Source organism: Callithrix jacchus, chromosome 4 (assembly GCF_049354715.1).
Source record: "Callithrix jacchus isolate 240 chromosome 4, calJac240_pri, whole genome shotgun sequence".
Taxonomy (NCBI): domain Eukaryota; kingdom Metazoa; phylum Chordata; class Mammalia; order Primates; family Cebidae; genus Callithrix; species Callithrix jacchus.
This window is the reverse complement of record NC_133505.1, coordinates 51,533,785-51,555,869: the sequence shown is the minus strand read 5'-3', so window position 1 is coordinate 51,555,869 and position 22,085 is coordinate 51,533,785. Positions and strand designations below refer to the sequence as shown.

At 49.7% G+C, this 22,085-nt stretch overlaps 2 protein-coding genes across 17 annotated transcripts; one reads left to right on the top strand and one right to left on the bottom strand.

Annotated features, from left to right (window-relative positions):
* Positions 1-983: 983 nt before the first annotated feature.
* Positions 984-16,604, bottom strand: KLC4 (kinesin light chain 4). Of its 11 annotated transcripts, none has more exons than XM_078369193.1 (18): positions 16,552-16,604; positions 15,954-16,476; positions 15,620-15,708; positions 14,631-14,909; positions 13,067-13,297; positions 10,809-10,890; positions 9,932-10,151; positions 9,356-9,443; positions 5,993-6,094; positions 5,570-5,743; positions 5,071-5,170; positions 4,829-4,881; positions 4,523-4,593; positions 4,192-4,300; positions 3,502-3,642; positions 3,125-3,240; positions 2,419-2,482; positions 984-1,459 (listed from the first exon to the last, which is right to left on the bottom strand). In XM_078369193.1, exons 4-18 carry the CDS (start codon positions 14,883-14,885, stop codon positions 1,409-1,411), a joined length of 1,857 nt encoding a protein of 618 aa, XP_078225319.1. In that variant the 5' UTR covers positions 14,886-14,909; positions 15,620-15,708; positions 15,954-16,476; positions 16,552-16,604; the 3' UTR covers positions 984-1,408. The 11 variants fall into 11 exon arrangements, 8 of the variants coding, with proteins under 8 accessions (XP_078225319.1, XP_078225320.1, XP_078225318.1 ...); XM_078369194.1 differs by having other exon boundaries at positions 16,049-16,476; XR_013534218.1 differs by having other exon boundaries at positions 3,502-3,726; positions 15,620-16,476.
* On the top strand, positions 16,004-22,031 carry MRPL2 (mitochondrial ribosomal protein L2). Of its 6 annotated transcripts, none has more exons than XM_054254011.2 (7): positions 16,004-16,161; positions 18,033-18,201; positions 19,510-19,648; positions 19,758-19,873; positions 19,947-20,057; positions 20,333-20,406; positions 21,782-22,031. In XM_054254011.2, the coding sequence occupies exons 1-7, from the start codon at positions 16,096-16,098 to the stop codon at positions 21,992-21,994; spliced, it is 888 nt and encodes a 295-aa protein (XP_054109986.1). In that variant the 5' UTR covers positions 16,004-16,095; the 3' UTR covers positions 21,995-22,031. The 6 variants fall into 6 exon arrangements, with proteins under 6 accessions (XP_054109986.1, XP_054109985.1, XP_054109987.1 ...); XM_054254010.1 differs by having other exon boundaries at positions 16,096-16,239; XM_054254012.2 differs by lacking the exon at positions 16,004-16,161 and adding an exon at positions 16,247-16,448.
* The last annotated feature ends 54 nt before the right edge of the window (positions 22,032-22,085 follow it).

Below are 22,085 nucleotides of genomic sequence, written 5' to 3'. Positions count from 1 at the left end.
GACCCAGGAGAACCCAAGTGACTTGTACGATTCCGTAGATCCTGGGGGGTGAATGGTCCATTCTGGGCTTACCTGGAGGCTCTGGCCAACAATTCCCCCAGAATTCTCCAGATTGCGGCAGGCGAAGAGGTGGGCCCCACCCACTCTACAGCAACCCAAAATTTTATGGGAGACCCAAAACAGCAGGGTGTCCTTAATGTCCCCAAGTAGGGTAACCTGAAGATGCTTTGTAGCCCGAAGAGGGGCTGAATGGTGCATGACTGGGGTCTGGTTTGGCTCTAGATCAATCTGATCCCAAAGTAGAAACATGCTAGGCTCTGAAAGCCAGGCTGAAGTCTGCTAAACTGACAAATTCATCCCAAGTCCATCTCCAGGCAGTCTAGGCTGTGTCAGGGTATGGCCAAGTCTCCAGCTGTGGGGAGGCCCAGCACAACCCTTGTTCCAGGCACCCCCCACCCCTAGTGCCACCACCCCCACATTCTTTCTTTGTTGTGAAAGCAGCAAGGGGTGTAGGAGGCGGGTCAGTAGGAGTCAAGCTTTAGAAGATGGGCCCCAGCTGCTGCTCAGGCCTCCAAGATATGCTGAGAGGGGATGGATAGTGCCTTGTCTCCCCTCTGGCTCCAGAGAGCCCCCCAGGCCTGCTTAGACCTCCCTTCCCCCAAGCAGCTGGGAGGAGTAACAGCAGCCACAGAGGGCCTCACAGCCAGGAGAAGTGGCGCCAGGACTCCAGGGTCCTGCCACATGGCCACCACATGTCCCTGACAACCCAGTTCACAGCACCTTCTCCATGGGTTGTGGGCCTCCTCCTTCCCCATCCCCCAGAAGCCTTCCTACAGGCCCTGCTGGAGATGATACAAATGAGGGGGTAGAGAGGAGAGATCCAAGAATCAACACTCCTGCCGCCCCATCCATCACTGCCCCTCACCCTCTGTGAAGGGCCCCAACACAAGCCCTGCTCATACCCTCTCCAATCAGGACTCAAATTGCAGAAAGGTTACCTGATTGTTTTATTTAAGAAAAGTGAAATACGTGGACCTGAAGTGAGACAGCAGAGGGAGGGGATAAGAGTGGCCAGGGCAAGGCGGCTTGGCTGGCCAGCCCCCAACCCTCTGACTGAAAAGCCAGCAGCAGGCTGCATCTCTGAGGGCCATACCTGCTTTGTACCCACCTTGGGGGCCTCAGAGCTAGCTACTCTAGAGGACCACAGAGTGGGGAGAGGGTGTCCTGAGGGTCCTTCCTAAGAGGGATTCCTGAGGAGGGAGCTGAGACCCTAAGGGCAGCAGCAATCTTCTGGTTAAACTGCTCCCCTTCACTGTCCCACCTAGGGGTGGGGAAGAGCCAGGAGCAATGGGGAATGCTGTGAGGGCTGTGGGCAGGGACCCAGCAGACCTGGGGGCCGAGCTGAATGTCAACTGCTTGAAGAGAGGTCCATCGTGCTGGCACTGAGGCCCCGGGAGACCTGAAACAGACAATACTATCCCATCAGCCCCGGGACCTCAGCCTCCCATCCTGGAGTTCATTCATCCCGTGGCCACAGCGTATCTACGGATCTAGGATCAGTTCTATCGCTAGACCTGGGAGTCTGTTTAGCTTCTGCTAGGGTTTTCCAGAAGGCCACAATCTGGTGGAGAAACTACCTGGAAGACCCAGGTGAATACTGGCATATACTTTGTGTTGATACAAGAGATCATTTGCCATTAAAATATCATTACTGTTTTCTCAGATGGGGATTATTTATTTATTTTATTTATTATTATCTGTTTTTGAGGCGCAGTTTCGCTGTTGTTACCCAGACTGGAGTGCAATGGCATGATCTCAGCTCACCGCAACCTCGGCCTCCTGGGTTCAAGCAATTCTCCTGCCTCAGCCTCCCGAGTAGCTGGGACTACAGGCGCGCACCACCATGCCCAGCTAATTTTTGTATTTTTAGTAGAGACGGGGTTTCACCTTGTTGACCAGGATGGTCTCAATCCCTCGACCTCGTGATCCACCCGCCTCGGCCTCCCAAAGTGCTAGGATTACAGGCTTGAGCCACCACGCCCAGCCAGATGGGGATTATTTAATACTTTTCTTTTTCCATTCTCATCTACTAGCAGGTCCCTAAGGTGGCTGCAGGAGGAAAAATAATTAGTATCTCCAAATAATTGTTAAATTATTCATAATTCCAAAGTACCAGTTTAGAGAATATTCCTACTTCCCTCCTTATTCACTTATGTGCTACTATGTCTGGCCTGAAACTGCCCCTTAGTGATCATCACTCACCACAAGCTGTCTGCCTGATTCCCTAATGACTGCAATCCCCTGGCTCATCTTCATCCTAGATGACTCTCCCTTCCCTCTTCCCTTAATCCACTGGGCTTGCTCTCTGCCTGTCCTTTCTTTCTCACCCACCAGTGTGCTCACAAGCACTGCTCTCACCTGGAGGGGTGCTGCTCTAGGTTGGTTCAGATAGTTCAGGGAGGCTGCTCGCTTCATGTTGCTGCTACAATGGAAAATGGAAGAATTGAGGCTCCTCTCTTCCTCCTGAGTGGCCTTAAAGCTGTGGGCCTTTTGAGCACTGCCACACAAAATCAAATCACTGCCTCCCTTCTGTCCCCCACCCACCCATTTATCTTACCTGCATCAGGAACCAGTATCTCCTCAGGTACCTTCATCCCCCCCACTGGGGCACCCATTCTGCATAAACTTTCTCTCCATAGCTGTCCCATTTACCTCCTCCCCATTTCTCTCCACGATAATTCTCCAGAGACAAGGGGCCAAGAGGAGTTGGAGGCAAGGGCTTACTTGCCTGCTTTACCATTTTTTCTTTTTTTTAAACAGAGTCTCACTCTGTTGCCCAGGCTGGAATACAGTGGCGCAATCCTGGCTTACTGCAATCTCTGCCTCCCAGGTTCCAGCAATTCTGCTGCCTCAACCTCCTGAGTAGCTGATATTATAGGCGCCTACCACCACGCCTGGCTAATTTTTGTATTTTTAGTAGAGACAGGGTTCACCATGTTGGCCAGGCTGGTCTCAAACTCCTGACGTCAGGTGATCCACCTGCCTCAGCCTCACAAAGTGCTGGGATTACAGGCATGAGCCATTGCTCCTGGCCACTTTATGATATCTTGACTTCGATGTGTACCTGGAGGGCCGAGGCTCAGTCCCCTGGAGCTTCCTCACTAGGAGTTCACTGCTTCTGCGGAGCACATCCCGGATCTTGCCCAGAGAGCCACTCCTCTGCAGGGTCCCACTGCCATCCTGGCAGAGAGGGGTAGGCAATGAAAGCTAAGGGGATCCCACACAGATGGGTTTCTGAGTCTACTCCTGCCATTTATTCTGCACACATCCCCCACCCGCAAGGCCCAGTGACTAGAAGAAATAAAAGCCCTGTCAAAAGCTGGCTCCCAGAGACACCGCTAAAGGGATACACTAACTAGACAGGGACAGCATGGCCAAGAGCCTGCCACCACCACCAGCAGGAGTGGGCAGGAGAGATGAAAAGGCAATGATGAGACTTACCCCCGACCACTCCACAGCCACAGAAGCATCTTCACCTCCCTCGTATTTCACAGTGTCCCCAGGGCCCTCCTGGGAGGACCTTCTACCCTCACTCTCTCCAAGCAGCTCTGCCACCTTGGTCTGGCTGATAGGGTCAGTGCCCTGGAAGGAAAAGCAAGGACCTGGGACTTCCTACTCCTTAACTCCTCAGGATAGGGGCTTTCAAATTTTTTTCACCATCAGCCACTGCAAGGAAAACATTTTTCCTTGTGAGGTCCCAGTATATACTGACTGGAACAGTACTCACCTTTTCTATTTGCAATGCATTGCCAAATATAGATCTGTATATATTTAGCCCCATGGCCCACACTGAATTGATTACACAACCTTCTATTGAGACTCACAGTCTGAGAAACTCTGACTTAGGCTCTCCCCTACTTCACCACCAGTCTCCTCCTTATAAAAGGGCAGGGTTTCTCCTTTACATCTCTGTTTAGTCAATCTTGAAACTAGAGTCCTGACCAAAATTACAGGTGTGGGGGTAAGAACATGCTTAAAAACATCCACAATGACAATACTGCCTCACTTTCCTCTCCCTCCTGGCCTCATCAGCCTTTCCACTTATTCTTAGGAGACTCCCAAGAAACCTCCGCAGTCTCTCGTCCCCAGGGCCCTTCCTTCTAGGACCTCCTTCCCCTTTGGGCTTCTGACCTGTTTCCGGGACCGCAGAGCACATTCCTCCAGGGTCTCAGCAGCCTCTAGCTTTCCCTGGCGCCTATACAGAGCTCCCAGGTTTCTCAGAGTAGTGTTCACTGTGGGGCTGTGGTGAGAAAGAGACCAGAGAAGGAAGAGAGAATGGGCTCAGAAAAGAAAAATTTGTCTTCCAAGCAAGAGAAGAGGGAAAAAAATAAGAAAATAGGAGCGGGAACAGAGCTAAAGCTGAGGGAAGGTCTAAGGGAGGAAGGGAAAAGGTCTGGGAGGCTGGGAGCAGGGACTGGACAGAGGGCATCGGAGGCCAAGCTGACTTTCACTGGCAGCTCACCTGCTCACTTTGCAGGCCTTGTACCAGCCTCCATACTCAGCATAGGGTGTGCCACCCTCATGGTGCCGGCTCTGCAGGATAGAGAGAGGCCAGAGAGAAGGGCAGGGGGAGCCAGAGATAAGAATACAGAGATGCTGGGATGCAAGGTGGCATGGGGCTAGGGTGCAGGCTAGGCTGGGGAGAGCACCATGATGCAGCTGGGGCTGGTGCTGGGGTGGCAAGTGAGCAGCAGGGCTAATCCAAGGAGTAACACAGAGACCCTGGAGCCTTGAGCTCCCCAGGCTGGCCCCCCTTCCCCCCACTCACTTTGCTCATTTCCTCCCGCTCCTCTGCATGCATCCAGATGGGCTTGTGGTCATCTGGGGGTGATACATAGGGTGGGGTTAGAGATCGGAGCTAGACAGTGTCGGGGAGCCAGGACCCAGAGGCTGACAAGGCTGAACTGAAGGGGTCTGGCTCCCCCTGGGAACCACTGTGACCTAACCCCAACCCTAGGTCTGCATTTCTTTTCCTCCCTGCAGCCCCTTCCCCAGGCCCTCAACACTCACCATCCACAGACCCAAACTCCTGCACATGGGCACGGGTCAGGATCTCTTTGTATAGGGTCTCAGCCTCAGCATATTTGCCCTGTTTCAGGTAACAGGAAGCCTGGGACGTAGAAAGGCAAAAATACAGGAACAAAGCATGTAGAGAGGCAAGGTCTTTTTTTTATCTTAAAATTTTTTTTTTCTTTTTTTTTTTTTGCACACAAGGTCTTCACCAGGCTCAGGGAGTCCCACTCCTCAGTGTCTCTATGACTTTCCCCAGAGATCTTTCTCACACCTCCTTCTCCAAGTGCAGTGTCAAGGGTATTCCCAGACCACTCCCAAGAAGCTATGGAACATCTATAACTGAAATGAAGCAGATCCTTCATCCCCAAAGGCAGCCCCAGAAATGGTCACAAAGTTGATGAGAGCAATGCGCCAGATTGTGATGCATCCTGACTCTATGACTCAGGTGGCCTCTCCCTCCTGTTCCTTCCACCTACTTTGTCCCCTCCTCCCATACCAGGTTGTTCTTGGTCCGGGCTACATTAGGGTTGTCTGGCCCCAGCTGCCCCTCATAGATGGCCAGTGCTCGCTGGTAGTGGCGTTCCACAGCCTCATACTTGCCCTGGTTTTGGCACAAGAGGGCCAGGTTGTTCAGCTGCTTTGCCACATCTGGGTGATTAGTGCCCAGGACCTGAAAGAGAACAAAGGATTGGATAAATGGCTGATTACTTGTGCATGCACAAGGATGTGTGTGTGTGTGTGTGTGTGTTCACATATAGGCACACACATGTGTAAAGCAGAGAAATGGGAATGAAGGAAGAGAAAACAAGGCAAAGATGGGGGTGAGGAAAAAAGAAGTGAAGGAGAAGGGTTAGACCAGAGGAGCCATGTAGAGAAGGGTCACAGCGACAAGGGAAGAAGGGAGAGAGGGCATGGGTACCTTTTCTCGAATCTCCAGTGCCCGCTGGCACAGAGGCTCCGCCTCCTTGTATTTGCCCCTTTTGCCATAGAGCACAGCCAAATTGTTGAGCGTGGCAGCCACCTATAAAAACAGGCATGTCCCCATCAGACATTGGGGTTGCAAAAGACCTACAGGAATCTGAGGTTCCCCACTTCCCAGCAGGGCCCCCACACTCACTGCACAACTCTGAGACAAAGACTCTACTACCCTAGCCAGGGGCTGAAGGGAGGGGAAATTGCTGAATAGGATGGCTCTGCGGCTAAGGGATGGTATCGCCCTCTAGGGGGATTTTTAGAAATTTCTGGAGTTGTTTTTTTTTTCTTTTGGTTGCATAAAGATTACTTTTGAGGACGCAAAACATCCAAACCCGCTGAACATCCAAACGCTGAATGTAAACATTGACATTTGATGGGATATCAAAATAGGAATTTATTTCTGAGATATGTCATCCCTGCCTAACATATATCATACCATAGGGAATTATTTTTACACAGACTCACGCTCAAACATAACTTTTCTGCTGGGCACGGTGGCTCAAGCCTGTAATTCCAGCACTTTGGGAAGCCGAGGCAGGTGGATCACGAGGTCAATAGATCGAGACCATCCTGGTCAACATGGTGAAACCCCGTCTCAACTAAAAATACAAAAAATTAGCTGGGCATGGTGGCGTGTGCCTGTAATCCCAGCTACTCAGGAGGCTGAGGCAGGAGAATTGCCTGAACCCAGGAGGCAGAGGTTGCAGTGAGCCGAGATCGTGCCATTGCACTCCAGCCTGGGTAACAAGAGTGAAACTCCGTGTCAAAAAAAAAAAAGAAAAAAGAAAAAAAAGAAAGCTGAGGTGGGTAGATCACTTGAGGTCAGGAGTTCAAGACCAGCCTGGCCAAAACGGTGAAAACCTGTCTCTACTAAAACTGTAAAAATTAGCCAGGAATGGTGGCACACACCTGTAATCCCAGCTACTTGGGGGGCTGAAGCAGGAGGATCACTTGAGTCCAGGAGGCAGAAGTTTTAGTGAGCCAAGATTATACCGCTGCACTCCAGGCTGGGTGACACGGCGAGACTCCGTCTCAAAAAAAAAAAAACCACCTTTTCACTTTCTGTACATTGATGATTCTGTTATTTGCCTTGGCCTTGGTATAATATCCCTACTTAAGGCTGTTTCCCTATCTTTTTTTTTTTTTTAATTTCACGCTGGGATTACAGGTGTGAGCCACCATGTGCGGCTTCTTTTTTTTTATTTCTCATTTTATTTTATTTTGAGACAGAGTCTCATTCTGTTGCCCAGGCTGGAGTGCAGTGGCATAATCTCGGTTCACTGCAACCTCAGCCTCTCTGGTTCAAGCAATTACCCTGTCTCAGCCTCCCAAGTAGCTGAGACTACAGGTACCTGCCACCACGCCCAGCTAATTTTTGTATTTTTAGTAGAGATTGGGTTTCACCTTGTTGGTCAGGCTGGTCTCAAACTCCTGACCTCAGGTGATCCAACCGCCTTGGCCTCCCAAAGTGCTGGAATTAGGCTGGGTGCAGTGGCTCACGCCTGTAATCCCAGCACTTTGGGAGGCTGAGGCAGGTGGCTCATGAGGTCAACAGATCGAGACCATCCTGGGCAACATGGTGAAACCCAGTCTCCACTAAAAATACAAAAATTAGCTAGTCATGGTGGTGTGCACCTGTAGTCCCAACTACTCAGGAGGCTGAGGCAGGAGAATCACTTAAACCAGGGAGGCAGAGGTTGCTGTGAGCTGAGATCGCGCCACTGCACTCTAGCCTGGCGACAGAGCGAGATTCAGTCTCAAAAAGAAAAAAAAAGTGCTGGGATTACAGGCGTGAGCCACCGTGCCCAACCGCTTTTTATTTTTTTGAAATGGTGTCTTGCTCTGTTACCTAGGCTGGAGTGCAATAGTGCGATCTCGGCTCCCTGTAACCTCTACCCACTGGAGTCAAGTGATTCTCCTGCTTCAGCCTCCATATAGTTGGGATTAGTTGGGATTACAGGCATATGCAACCATACCCAGCTAATTTTGTTACTTTTTTTTAGTAGAGATGGGGTTTCACCATGTTGGCTAGGCTGGTCTTGAACTCCTGACCTCGGGTGATCCACCTGCCTCGGCCTCCCAAAGTGTTGGGATTACAGGCGTGAGCCACCACACCCAGCCTCTTTCTCTTATATACAAATAAATCTGGTCTGTGATTTCTTATAATACTGTACTTTAATCAAGTGTCCACCTATATTTCAACTTTTTTTTTTAAGAGACAGGAGCTCGCTTGGTTAAACAGACTGGAGTGCATTGGCATGATCATAGCTCACTGTAACCTCAAACTCCTGAGCTCAAGCAATCCTCCCACCCTAGACTCCCAAGTAGTTGGAACTACAGGTGTACACCACTGTGCTCAGTTAATTTTTTAAATTTATCATACAGACAGGGTCCTGCTATATTGCCCAGGTTAGTCTCCCCCTCCTGGACTCAAGTGATCCTCTTGCCTTGGCCTCCCAAAGTCCTATGAGCACAGGCATGACATGACACTGAACCCAGCCTCTATCTCATTTTCCTAGTACTTCTCATATGGAACGGCTTATTGGTGCTCTAAATCCAGAGTTATTCATTATATATCAGACCACTTTGCTGTTTCTTTTCTTTTTTTTTTTATTTTCTTTTTTTGAGACAGGGTCTCACCCTGTTGCCCAGGCTGGAGTGCAATGGCGCAATCTCGGCTCACTGCAACTTCCATCTCCCAGGTGATTCTCCTGCCTCAGCCTCCTGAGTAGCTGGGATTACAGGTGCACACCACCACACCTGGCTAATTTTTGTACTTTTAGTAGAGATGGGGTTTCACCACGTTGGTATGGCTGGTCTCACACTCCTGACCTTATGATCCCATCTGCCTCAGCCTCCCAAAGTGCTGGGATTACAGGTGTGAGCCACCCCGCCCGGCCCACTTTGCTATTTCCTTTAACAAAGTTGTATTCAATACAACTACTGTTGTACCACATTTCATCTTATATTACATTGTATATATTATTCTTACAAATTACTTTCTTGTTTTTCTTTTATTACGGTATCATACTAACTTTTTTGGAAATCATATGTGGATTTATCTATGACTTATCTATGAATTAAGTTCAAGCAAATGATATTTATTATAAAAAGGAGTCACTGAGTCCCAGAGAATTGAGAAGCACTAGGATCACTGGACAATGCCTGGAAGAAAGGACTTCTCATGCCTCCTTCCTCAGCACCCTTAGTGAGTAGACTGAGGGCAGCAGATGGATGAGCTAAGAGAGGCCAAAATAGTAATGGTGAGGGTGCAGGGCATGGGGCAGGGAGGGCAAGGTATACTGACAGCAGGATGGTCCGGGCCCAGGGTGCTCTCCCGGATGCTGAGGGCATCATTCAGCAGGTGGGCAGCTTCCTTATACTTATTCTGGTCCCTGGAAGAAGACAAAAGTGACAGGAGTTATCCTGAACTCCGCCCACAAGCCTTCTCCTTCCTTCCCTCCCTTTGGGAGGACTGAGTACAGTTAAGGATGGGGGACCTCCATGAGGAGACAGGAAGCCTGGTGTGGACAGTGAGGGGGATTCGCTGACACACTCATACCAGAATGCAGGGCACTGCCATCCCAAGAGAAGGCCACAAGTTATAGGAAGTGAGGGGGCGAGGGGAAAAGAGAGAGAGAGAGAGAGAGAGAGAACTCCCCAAAAGAGAAATTAGAGGGACAAGGAGCCCAAGAGATGAGTAAATGCTTAGGTATGGGAAAAGTAAGAGTTCTGGCACATTAGGAAGCACCTTAGTGGGGTGTATCTGGGAAACCCAATAGGATGGAGAGGTACCCTGTGAAGAGGAAGAATGGAAGTCAAAGAAGGACTAAGGTGGGAATGTGGGGGAAGATTCTGGACACTGGAGAAGGGAAGTCCTCACCGATACACTAAAGCAAGGATGTTGAGCATAGTGGCGACATCAGGGTGGCCCCGGCCTGATGTGCGCTCCAGGTCTTCTAGTGCCTGCTTACAGAGTGGCACAGCCACCTCATAGCGACCCTGGGCTGCATACTGGATCACCAGGTTGTGCAACGTCCGCAGTCTTGCTGGGATCTCATATCCACCCTGCTGGGCTGCTGCAGCACCTTGACCACGGGACACTAAACCATCACAGAGCATAAACAAGAGACTTCCTCAAAGGACTCTTCCTCTCCCATTTGCTGTCTGCCCACTCACTCCCCATCGCATGTCTTGTTCCATACCTGTGCCCACCCCTACATGGGCTCTCAATCAAGACTTGTTTCAAGTGCTATTCTTTTATCCATTCCCTTGGCCTATGCCTATCACAACCCTAGTTGTTCACCCAGTAATTCATTCATTCAACAAACATTTATTTAGTAAGTATGAACCAGGGGATATCCCAGGAGTACAAAGGTAAGAAAGACCTGGTTCTTTCCTTGTGGGGCTCATGGTCTCCCCATCTCAGGTTCATTCTCCCACTGGACAGTGAACTCCTACTGGTGAGACCTATTTCATTTCCATCTCAGTACTCCTAGTGCCTAGCACAGTACCTGCCACATATTCAGTGTTTAATAAATGTTCGTTCAATTGGGAGGCTAAGGAAATCTAAGTACTAGCCCAGCCCCTGCCCTAACTCCAGAGGAAGTAGAAAACCTATTTCTAGATGGTGAGTGTCCTATGTGCTAGGACACTCCTAGGACAGCCTATTTCTAGATAGTGAGTGTCCTGTGTGCTAGGACAGCTAGGGCAAGCCTCCTGCTATCCCTTTCACCCTCCCATTCCAGAGGCAGACTCACAGCCATTGCTGGGGTCCTCTTCCTCCTCATTAGGGAAGAGGTCATCCAGGGAATCCTTGGTGGCATCACCTTCTTTCTCCTCCTGGAAGAGAAGAAGCAACATTTGAGGACCAAGACATCCCTAGTAGCCTCCTTAGTGATCCCTCTAAGCCATGAAATCCCAGAAGATGGGGCCTACGAAACGACTGTTTTTCTTGTCTCTGCTGCTAGAAAAGCTGGCATCTGGCCCAGCCAAGCTCAGGCCTCTTGTTTGTAACAGCCAGAGAAGCTTTGGACAAAATCTCAAGACTTCCCCCTCCTTCTCATACAGAAAGTTTCCTTCCTAACCACCCTAAATCTCTCCTCAACCCTTGTAATTATGGCCCTATGCTGATCTCTGTGTGTTTAAGTTGATTATATATCTGCCCTGTCTCTCCTGAGGGAAGGGTGTGTGTCTGATCTTATTGACATGTACCCAAAAAGTGTCTAGCTCAGTCTGGTGCCCATTATCTGCACAGCTCATTCTGGACTTACTGCAAAACCCTCCCTCGCCATCTAACCTATTCTGTACTAGGAAAATCTGCTTTTCCCCATCAGGAACTGCAGCCTCAAACAAACACCAGCCCTCCTACCCAGCTTCAGCAATGTGTCCTATGCAATTCATCTACTCACTTTCCCTGGGACAGACCAGCTTTTCCAGGCTGTAAGCCTTATTGATGACACCCTGTACTCCAATCTAAAAAGCTCCTCCCTCTTCCTCATTATGAACTTTCAAAATCCATTCTAACTCCTAAGTCACTCAAATGGGAAATCCAACCTGTATCCTACCCATTCCTGTACCCTGCTTCCTCTATTTTTTTGTTTGTTTTTTGAGACAGTCTCTAGTCTGGCAACAGTCCAGGCTAGAGTGCAGTGGCACAATCACAGCTCATTGCAGCTTCCACCTCCTGGGCTCAAGCAATCCTCCCACCTCAGCCTCCAGAGTAGCTGAAGCTTCAGGTGTGCATGACTACATCAGGCTAATTTTTTAATATTTTTGTAGAGATGGGGTCTCACTATGTTGCCCAGGATCCCTGCTTCCTCTATGAACTCTTCTTAGACCATTCCAGCCCTTAGAGACATACCTCCGTGAAATTCTTCCCACACTGACTGAACCACTCACCCAGCACTGAGCATTTGCTGCTTTGTATGTGTTCAAATATGCGTTCTTGTCACATATGTGTTCTTATGGGTAAGACTTGTTCCCTACAGATATAGCTCAAGAAAACACATACTCTCAGCCAGGCGTGGTGGCTCATGCCTATAATCCCAGCATTTTGGGAGGCCGAGGCAGGCAGATCACTTGAGGTCAGGAGTTTGAGACCAGCCTGGCCAACATGGCAAAACTCTGTCTCTACTAAAAAATACAAAAATTAGCCAGGTGAGGTGGCAAGTGCCTGTAATCCCAGCTACTTGGGTGGCTGAGGCATAAAAATTACTTGAACCCCAGAGGCAGAGATTACAGTGAGCTGAGATGGCCTCACTGGACTCTGTTGAGTGAGGGTTAAACTTCGCACATTTTGGGCCAGGCATGATAGCTCACACCTGTAGTCCCAGCACTTTGGGAGGCCGAGGGGCAGATTACCTGAGGTGAGGAGTTCAAGACCAGCCTGGTCAACATGGTGAAACCCAGTCTCTAATAAAAATACAAAAATTAGCCAGGCGTGATGGTGGGCCCCTGCAATCCCAGCTATGTGGGAGGCTGAGGAAGAGAAATCACTTGAACCTGGGAGGCAGAGGTTGCCGTGAGTCAAGATCGCACCATTGCACTCCAGCCTGGGCAACATGAGTGAAACTCCATTTCAAAAAAAAAATTCACACATTTTGAAAGCAAATTTTAGGAAGGTCATACTCAACTGGGCTATGCTTTCTCTAATTGTAGCATGTAGGATTCTAGATTGGAATTGTCCAGGTGCTTGTCTATCTCCCTCACAAGCTTGTAATTGTGAGAGCAGGCACCCTGTCTGTCCCATTCACCAGTGAAGTACACAATGCCTGGTATACAGTAGGCATTTCATTAAATGTTGACTGAAAGAGCTGAATACTGTTTTTCCTCTTGCTATCTCTTGGCGTTGGCGTCAGAAAAGGAATTCTTTCAAGTTGGCTAAAAAAGGAATTCTTTCAAGTGAGAGCAGGTTGGGTAGAGCCGATGGACCCTGAGGATAACAGGGCAATTACCCCATGTCTATGGTAACTCCCGGCTGCCCACCCCTCAGCCAGTCTCCCCTGCACACACTCACCGTGGTGTGTCCATCCTCATCATACTGCCGCAGCTGCCCCAGAAACTCCAGGTGCTTCTTTTCCTCCTCCAGCTGAGCCACAGCCTGTTCACTGCGCTGTAGCCGCTGCTGGGTGCCAGCCAGCTCATCCCGCAGCCACTGGTTCTCCTGGCACAGCCGCCGCACCTGAGCCCGCAGCTTCTGTTTCTCCGACTCCACTGTGGTCAGATGGCTAGCTAGAGCCAGCATCACCTAGATGGACACATACCCTGAGTTCCAGATTCTGGGTGGGAGTATTCAGGTACAGGTGGAAGGGGAGCCTACTGCAGGTGGCAAGACTGGCAGGGGCACAGAGGAGCCAGAAGGTAGGCATGTAGCAATGTCTCTACCTTCAATACATACCCTGAATCCAATTTCCCACCACCTCCACTGCCGTTACCCTAGGCCAAGCCACTATCAATTCCCACCCGAAATAGAGTAGCTTCCTCACTAGCCTCCTGGTTTCTGCCCTTGTTCCCCCGTTGTCTATTCGTAACTCAGCAGCCAGATGATGCCGAGTTAGACCACATCACTCCTCTTCTGAAAACATTCCAATAATTTCCATCTCACTCAAAGTTAAATCAGGGCTGGGTGCAGTAGCTCACACCTGTAATCCCAACACTTTGGGAGGCAGAGGCAGGCGGATCATGAGGTCAGGAGTTCAAGACCAGCCTGGCCAACGTGGTGAAACCCCTGCATCTTTGTATTTGTAAAAATACAAAAAATTAGCCGGGTCTGATGGTGCATGCTTATAGTCCCAGTCTACTCGGGAAGCTGGAGCAGGAGAATCACTTGAACCCAGCAGGATAACTGCTTGAACTCGGCAGGCAGAGGTTGCAGTGAGCTAAGATCACGCCGCTCCAGCCTGGGCAACAGTGGGAGACTCCATTTCAAAAAAAAAGTAAAATCAAAGTCCTCAGGATGGCCTACAAGTTCCACATGATCTATCTCCCTCCTCTCCAACCCTATTACCCCTCAGACTTAATTTTCTACTTTGCTTCTCTGCATTCACTCTACTGCAGGCATACTGGCCCCTTGCTATTCACTGACCTGACCAGGCAGACTTCTGTTCAGGGCCTCTGTACTTGCTGCTCTCTCTGCTTAGGACACCCTTCCCCTGTTTATGCCATGACTCATTCCCTTCAAATCTTTGTCAAAATGTCACCTTTTCAGTAAGCCCTTTTTTGACCACCCTATCTAAAATTATACCCTGTCTCTATAGTCCCTAGTTTCCTTCCCTGCTTCATTTTTGTCCTTTTATCCTTAGCAATTACCACTCTGGCATACCAAATGTATTTATGTACTGTTTGTCTTCCCCAGCCAGAAGGTAAGCTCCAAGATGGCAAAGATTTTTTACAGTTTTGTTGAATGATGTATCTCTTCAGTACCCAAAAGCAGTCTGGCACACAGTAGGGACTCAATACATATTTAATGAATGAATGCAAACATCTAGGGCGAGGTGATCCCAAGCAACCCCAAACCTCCAATCAGATAACTGTTCCTCCATCTACCCCGAACCACTTGGGGGCCACCCTTGCCCTCTCACCTGGGCCTCACTCAGCCCGAGCTCAATGTTTTCCATAGAACGGCGAAGCTGCCGGGCTTTCTCATGCACCAGCCCTTCCTCATGGTCTCCCTGCAGACACTCAATGGTCTGGGACAGGCTTTGCAGCACAGCCTGGTGTTCACTGTGTAGGGCCTCTAGCCCTTGGCTCACCAGCCGTGTGCTGCCCAGGATCTCCTCTTGGCTGAGCCGGTGCCCCATAGGCTCATCTCGCTGCCCCAACACCAGGCCTGACATCCTGGCCAGGGATCCTTGCCTGGTCTAGGAAGAAACAACAGAGTTCAGCTGAAGTAAAGATGAGATAGAGAAGCTGAGCAACTTTCTTAGAAGGTGGTGAGAATCCAAGTAAAGGGACAAAAGTAAGAGTGACCCTGTGGCTTAGTTGGAGAGAGAGAGTGACCAGCAGGCAGGGAGCCTAGATCACTAACTCAAAGCTAAGGTTGTGGGCAAAGAGCGAGGGAGATGAACTGACTTAAACAAAGGAAGGCTGTAACAGGAACAAAGGTGCTTAGAACTAGCAGAAGGATTTAGGACTTAGGAAGACAACAGAAAAGCAGTTAGAGAGAGAGCCTGGGTTAGGAAAAGGAATCAGGGGATGAGAGACAGCACCCAGGGGATCACAGAGGGACTTCGGGAGAGCTGCAAAGGAAACAGGGTTGAAGTGGGAGATATGCAGAAAACAATGCAGGAGTTTAGAAAAAAGGGAAGGAATCTCTGCAAAGTTAAATCAGTGAAGAAAGTGAAAAGAAGAAAACAGGAGCCTTCCTTGCAGGATCCACATTAGAGAGTCCCAGAAAACTCAAGGCCTTCAGGCTGCATCACCTGCAGAACTAAGTCCAGCATCTCCAAACCTGGTCAGCCCTGCATCTTTTCCCACTAACCTTCAACCCATACTTCCCACCCCCCAGAACTCAGGCTGTGTTCCCACTTCCTCGGAAGGGTCTTGTTTCTAATCTTTGAAGTCTTCTTACCTGTGTACAGACCAGAACCCCTGGCTGTGGGACTCAGGCCGGAGCCCGGAAGAAACTCTGTTCAGCAGTCAGACTCAGAAGGATCTGCCCTGCCCAAAGTCCAGAAGTCCAGCGTTCCCACCCCTTCTCTCACCACTTCACAGCTACCCAGAGGACCCGGCACAGAGCCCCACCCAGGACAAACACCCTCCCTTCCTCTCTCCCTCCTTCTACCTACAGGTCTTCAAAGACACCCAATTCCCTTCTCCTTCCCCATGCCAGCCTCCGTAACCGCAGGCCTGAGGAGCTACAGTCTCCCACGAAGAGAGTGAAAGAGACTTAATCAGAGACCTACAGCAAGAGGCGTGTCTTGGGAAAAGGGAGGGAGGAACACCTGGTCACTCCAAACCCAGCCACTTCCATGGCTTTGTCTCTGTCACGGTCACCTACAAACAGGCTCTGAGAGGAATCACCGTAGGCTGCCTCCCTAATGCCCGATGATGCAGGGAAGAATGGGACGTCTGCTTAGCGGCTGCGGGGTCGCAGTGAACCGCGGCGCAAGAGTGGGTCTCCCGGACTTGGGAACGCAGAAGAGGAATGCCTCGGGCTGCCGACCTGCCCTGGGGCGCAGTGTTGGGAGAGTGAGATGGGCGGGGGCAGGAGGGGGGAGGTGTGGATGGATGACTGAGGTCCGCGGCTCCAGCGAGGACCAGGAGGCCTAACGACCCCGAGGTCACTGAGTCAGCTGGTGGCGCAGGGGGCGGGGCAGGCCGTCTGTCTGTCTGTCTGGATGCCGAGGGGCGGGGAAGAATCGCGAAGGGCGGAGTTTTTGAGTCCGGAGTTTTGTAAGGTTGGTTGAAGGGGGTTTGTTCATCTTTCTGGAAGTGCGAGAATAAAAGATGGCAGAAATCTTAACCTTCAGCCCCAGAGGTACTGAAGACTCAAAGACTCACCTGCAATCTACCGGTCTGTCTGCCGCTCTTGCCGGTACTGCCCCTTTAAATCCATGATGGCTGCCGCTCGAGGCAATTGTTTTGACGGGTCTAAGGGGCGGGACCCGTTTCCTAGTCACGCGACATTAGAGCTGCCCGCGGATTGGCTGTTATCGCGTTCAGCTAGAAAGGAGGTGGGTATCCAGCTTGGGCTCCAGTTTTCTGCCCGCCTCCTTTTACGTTATTGCGGAGCGACGGCGCCTGACAGTTAACCTCATCTAGGAGCGCCGAGCAGCTTCGCTGAAAGTAAGGGTGTCTTGCTGAGCCCTAGCTAACCCGATGGCCCTGTGGGCACTGACCCGCGCTCTGCGCTCTCTGAGCCTGGCACCCCCGACCGTCGCCGCCCCTGTCCCAAGTCTGTTCCCCGCCGCCCAGGTAATCCACCTTAACCGGGAAGAAGGCTGGTTCCATTCGGGCTGCCGGAGATGGGGTTTGCGCGGATGCGAGACGCAGGGTGCCAGGCTGGTCAGGAGTCGCGCAGGTCCGTGACCTTGGATAAGGCACACTCTCAGCCTCATCTTTCTCCTCTACAAATGTTGCTGTCTTATAGGGCGAAATTCTTCAGACGAGATACTTAAGGTGAAAGTGCTTTGGAGATCACCGGTTGCAGAGGTTTCAGTAATTAACATTTACCGAGTGCTTATGATAAGCAAGGTATAGGTAATAGACGTTTCAAATAAATGAGCTCCTTTCAAACCTCTATAAGGCAGTTATTATTCCCATTTTATAGATGAGAAAATTGATAAGGAGTCCAGGGTCACACATCAACTATCAGAATTAAGCTGTCTGGCTTTCAGAACCTGTGCTCTTAACCATTATGATATGATACCTGCAAGGATTAGTTACTGCTGAGGTTAGGGAATGCAGAGCAAGATACCAAGAACAGTGGTCTTAGGGGGAAGATATCTTGAGGTCCTGGTAGGTGACTGGTGAGTCACGCAAAAGATAAGTTGTAAGTCTTGCTCCTCTGGAGCTCTCAGGCTGATTATGGTAGAGTTTGGCAGATGTATATTTAAAATTCAAATCCAAACCAACACACTCTGAAATACTGGGAATACAGCAAGGAACAAAAGTGAAATGATTCTCACCCACCCCCACTTCATATGTGAAAGAGTCCCAGAAACATAATGCAGAGGGCAAAAGGAATTGGCACTGATGGTGGTACATGGATGTGTGGATGTTACGAGCTCTGACGAACGGGATTGTTTAGAGAAGAACAGATTCCTGGAGATAGAGAATTGTGAGCCAAATTTGGAAGGAGATGACCAAGAGGAAAACATTGCTGTGCGAGCTGTGATGGGTGAAGTTTTTGGATGGCTGGTTTGGGACACATCCTGGAGGAAGTGGGCTACAAGCTAAAATTGATCTGTGTACTCTGCCTTGGTTCTCTGATGCTTTGCCTTCAACTAGTTTTCAAATGAAAGATGTCTTTTTATCCCCAGATGATGGACAGTGCCCTCCTCCAACAGCCCTCTGTCTTGATGTTGCTCCCCTGCTGCCCAGTCCTTACTTCTGCGGCCCTTAATGCCAACTTTGTGTCCTGGAAGAGTCGTACCAAGTACACCATTACACCAGTGAAGATGAGGAAGTCTGGGGGCCGAGACCACACAGGTGGGAACAAGGACAAGGGGATTTAAGCAGTCAAAGGGAAAAACATGTTAAGACCCTAGACCTGTATATTGAAACACTTGAACTTTGTAAGGCTGAGGAACGTAATTAAAAATCACTTATTTGGCTCCTTTTGCATGTAGTATGTGCACAGGAACCAGAAACTAGAATGCAAAGCAATAAATAAAACTGGTCTGTGCTTCTAAAGACAATTTGGGTAATTGAGAAAAAAATGGGCCATACACAGGAAGTACCATGACATTTTCCTTCACACCCTTCAAAAATTTATAACAGGCCAGGTAAGGTGACTCATGCCTATAATCCCAGCACTTTGGGAGGCCGAAGCGGGCAGATCACCTGAGGTCACAAGTTTAAGACCAGGCTGGACAACATGGCGAAACTCCATCTCTACTAAAAATATAAAAATTGGCTGGGTGCAGTGGGTCACACCTGTAATCCCAGCACTCTGGGAGGCCAAAGTGGGCAGATAACTTGAGGCCAGGAATTCAAGACCAGCCTGGCCAAAATGGCCAAACCTGTCTCTACTAAAAATATAAAAATTAGCTAGGTGTGTTGGCACAGGCCTGTAATCCCAGCTACTTGGGAGGCTGAGGTACGAGAATCACTTGAACCCAGGAGGGGGAGGCTGCAGTGAGCCGAGATCATGCCACTGCACTCCAGCCTGGGCGACAGAGCGAGACTCTGTCTAAAAAAGAAAATTAACCAGGTGTGGTGGTGGGCACCTGTAATCCCAGCAACTCAGGAGGCTGAGGCAGGAGAATTGCTTGAACCCAGGAGGCAGAGGTTGCAGTGAGCCAAGATTGTGCCATTGTATTCCAGCCTAGGTGACAGAGCAAGACTTGTCTCAAAAAAAAAAAATTATAACAGGCCAGGTGCGGTGGCTCTTGCCTATAATCTCAACACTTTGGTAGATCAAGGCAGGAAGATCACTTGAGGTCAGGATCCAGCCTGGGCAAGAGTGATATCCCATCACATGTACACAAAAATTTTCAATAGTTGAAATTATGTGAGTATGATTTACATGGCTTTCAGTAAACTTACTGAGTTCGGTAATTTGAAAATATTTTATCTGGAAGTTTTATACAATTTCAGTAAAGATATAATGTTTTTTCATGAAGCTTCATGTTGGTACTGCCCCTCCTTACTCTAGTGTGCTGTGCAAATTTTTATCATTTTCTGCTCGTGCCACAGTGTTAAGCACTGTTCTCTGGCAGAGAATGGGCCAGTTCCCAGTACTGAAAACTGAGCTACCCTGACCTGAATCATATCCCCGACTGTTCTGAACCACAGGCCGCATCCGGGTGCATGGTATTGGCGGGGGCCACAGGCAACGTTATCGAATGATTGACTTTCTGCGTTTCCGGCCTAAGGAGACCAACTCAGGACCTTTTGAGGAGAAGGTTATCCAAGTCCGCTATGATCCCTGTAGGCAAGTTTGGGATATGGGATGATGATGGAATGGTGTGAATAATTGCATAGATTCTCAGAGGATGTGGGCTTCCAAGATGGTCTGTTTACCTGTCCCTCACTCTAATCAGGTCAGCAGACATAGCTCTGGTTGCTGGGGGCAGCCGGAAACGCTGGATCATTGCAACAGAAAACATGCAGGCTGGAGATAGAATCTTGAACTCTAACCACATAGGCCGCATGGCAGGTGAGAGATGGCTACCAGATGTGTGGGCTGGAGACAGCAAAGGTTCTAGTGCTAATGAAATCCTATCTTTTAGTTGCTGCTCGGGAAGGGGATGCGCATCCTCTTGGGGCTTTGCCTGTGGGGACCCTCATCAACAATGTGGAAAGTGAGCCAGGCCGGGGTGCCCAGTATATCCGGGCTGCAGGTATGGGGAAAGGAGTTACCTGGGTCCTAGAGTTTGGAAAGGTAAGGAGAGTCTGAACCTATGGTTCTACATCTGGTACTGGTAGAGAAAATCAAGGAAAAAAGAAGAAACATGAGGATGAAGATGTGCATGTGTTTTGACTTAAAACATAGCATGTATCCTTCTTTGTGTATCTGCTCCTAAAGAGCAAAGCAAGGGCAGCATGTGTGGTATGTCCCCTGTGACCCTCGACACCCTTGTTTTGTGGAGGGTGTCAACTTGGCTTCTTTCCTCAGGGACGTGTGGTGTGCTACTGCGGAAGGTGAATGGCACAGCCATTATTCAGCTGCCCTCTAAGAGGCAGATGCAGGTGTGTATGGGTATGGGTGGGAGGGGTCAGCAAAGGAGGAATTTTTGGAATGTAACTTTCCTGTCTGGGTTAGGTCCCAGGTGTTTATGTTGCAAGGAACTGCCTTGAGCTGAGTCCGTCCTTTTCTGCCACATGACAGGTGTGCTTTATCAGATTGGTATCATAACTAATTTGTGTTTTTTCAAGACAGAGTCCTGCTCTGTCGCTCAGGCTGGAGTGCAGTGGAGCGATCTCGGCTCACTGCAATCTCCACCCCCCCAGGTTCAGTCTATTCTCCTGCCTCAACCTCCCAAGTAGCTGGGACTATATGCATGAACCACCACATCTGGCTAATTTTTTAAATTTTATTTTATTTTGAGATGGAGTTTCACCCTTGTTGCCCAGGCTGGAGTGCAATAGCATGATCTCGGCTCACCAAAACCTCCACCTCCCAGGTTCAAGTGATTCTCCTGCCTCAGCCTCCTGAGTAGCTGGGATTATAGGCATGGGCCACCACACCTGGCTAATTTTGTATATTTAGTAGAGACAAGGTTTTACCATGTTGGTCAGGCTGGTCTCAAATTGCCAACCTCAGGTGATCCACCCACCTCGGCCTCTCAAAGTGCTGGGATTATAGGCATGAGCCACCGCGCCTGGCCAATTTTTGTATTTTTAGTAGAGATGGGGTTTCATCGTGTTGGCCAGGCTGGTCTCAAACTCCTGACCTTAATCTGCTCACCTCAGCCTCCCAAAGTGCTAGGATTACAGGGCTGAGCCACCATGCCCAACCCTAATTAATTTTTTTGAGACCGGGTTTCTATTGCTTGAGTGCGATGGCACAATCATAGCTCACTGCAGCCTCAAACTCCTGGGTTCAAGCAGTCCTTCTGCCTCAGCCCCCCAAGTAGCTGGGACTACAGGCACATGCCACTACATCCAGCTAATTTTCATATTTTTTATAGAGATAGGGTTTTACCATGTTGGCCAGGCTGGTCTTGAACTCCTGGCTCAAGCGATCTGCCCTCCTAGGCCTCCCAAAGTGCTGGGATTACAGGTGTGAGCCACTGCACCTGGCCCCGGCTAATAGTTTTTATTTTGTAGAGATGGGGTTTCACTATAGTGCCTGGGCTGGTCTCAAACTGGGCTCAAGTTACCCTCCAGCCTCGGCCTTCCAAAGTGCTGGGATTACTGGCGTGAGTCAGTGCACCCGGCTCTTCGATTTCAACTACCTTGTTCCTCCTGTAGGACCTTCACTTAGCTTCACCCGTCTTGTGCTTTTTCTTTCTCCTCTCCCTTCTCTCATTGAGTCTAAGACGCCCCCCAAGGGTTGTGCTCTAAACATTGTCAAATCTTGCCCCCACATCGTACATTCTTCTCCATCTGTTTTCTCTGTCAGGTGCTGGAAACGTGCATAGCAACAGTAGGTCGAGTATCCAACGTTGATCATAACAAACGGGTTATTGGCAAGGCAGGGCGCAACCGTTGGCTGGGCAAGAGGCCTAACAGTGGGCGATGGCACCGCAAGGGGGGCTGGGCTGGCCGAAAGATTCGGCCACTACCCCCCATGAAGAGTTATGTGAAGCTGCCTTCTGCTGCTGCCCAAAGCTGATATCCCTGTACTCTAATAAAATGCCCCACCTCCTGTTTTTATCTGTTACTGTTTTTTGCGGGGGAGGGGATGGTACAGACAGAATGTGGGG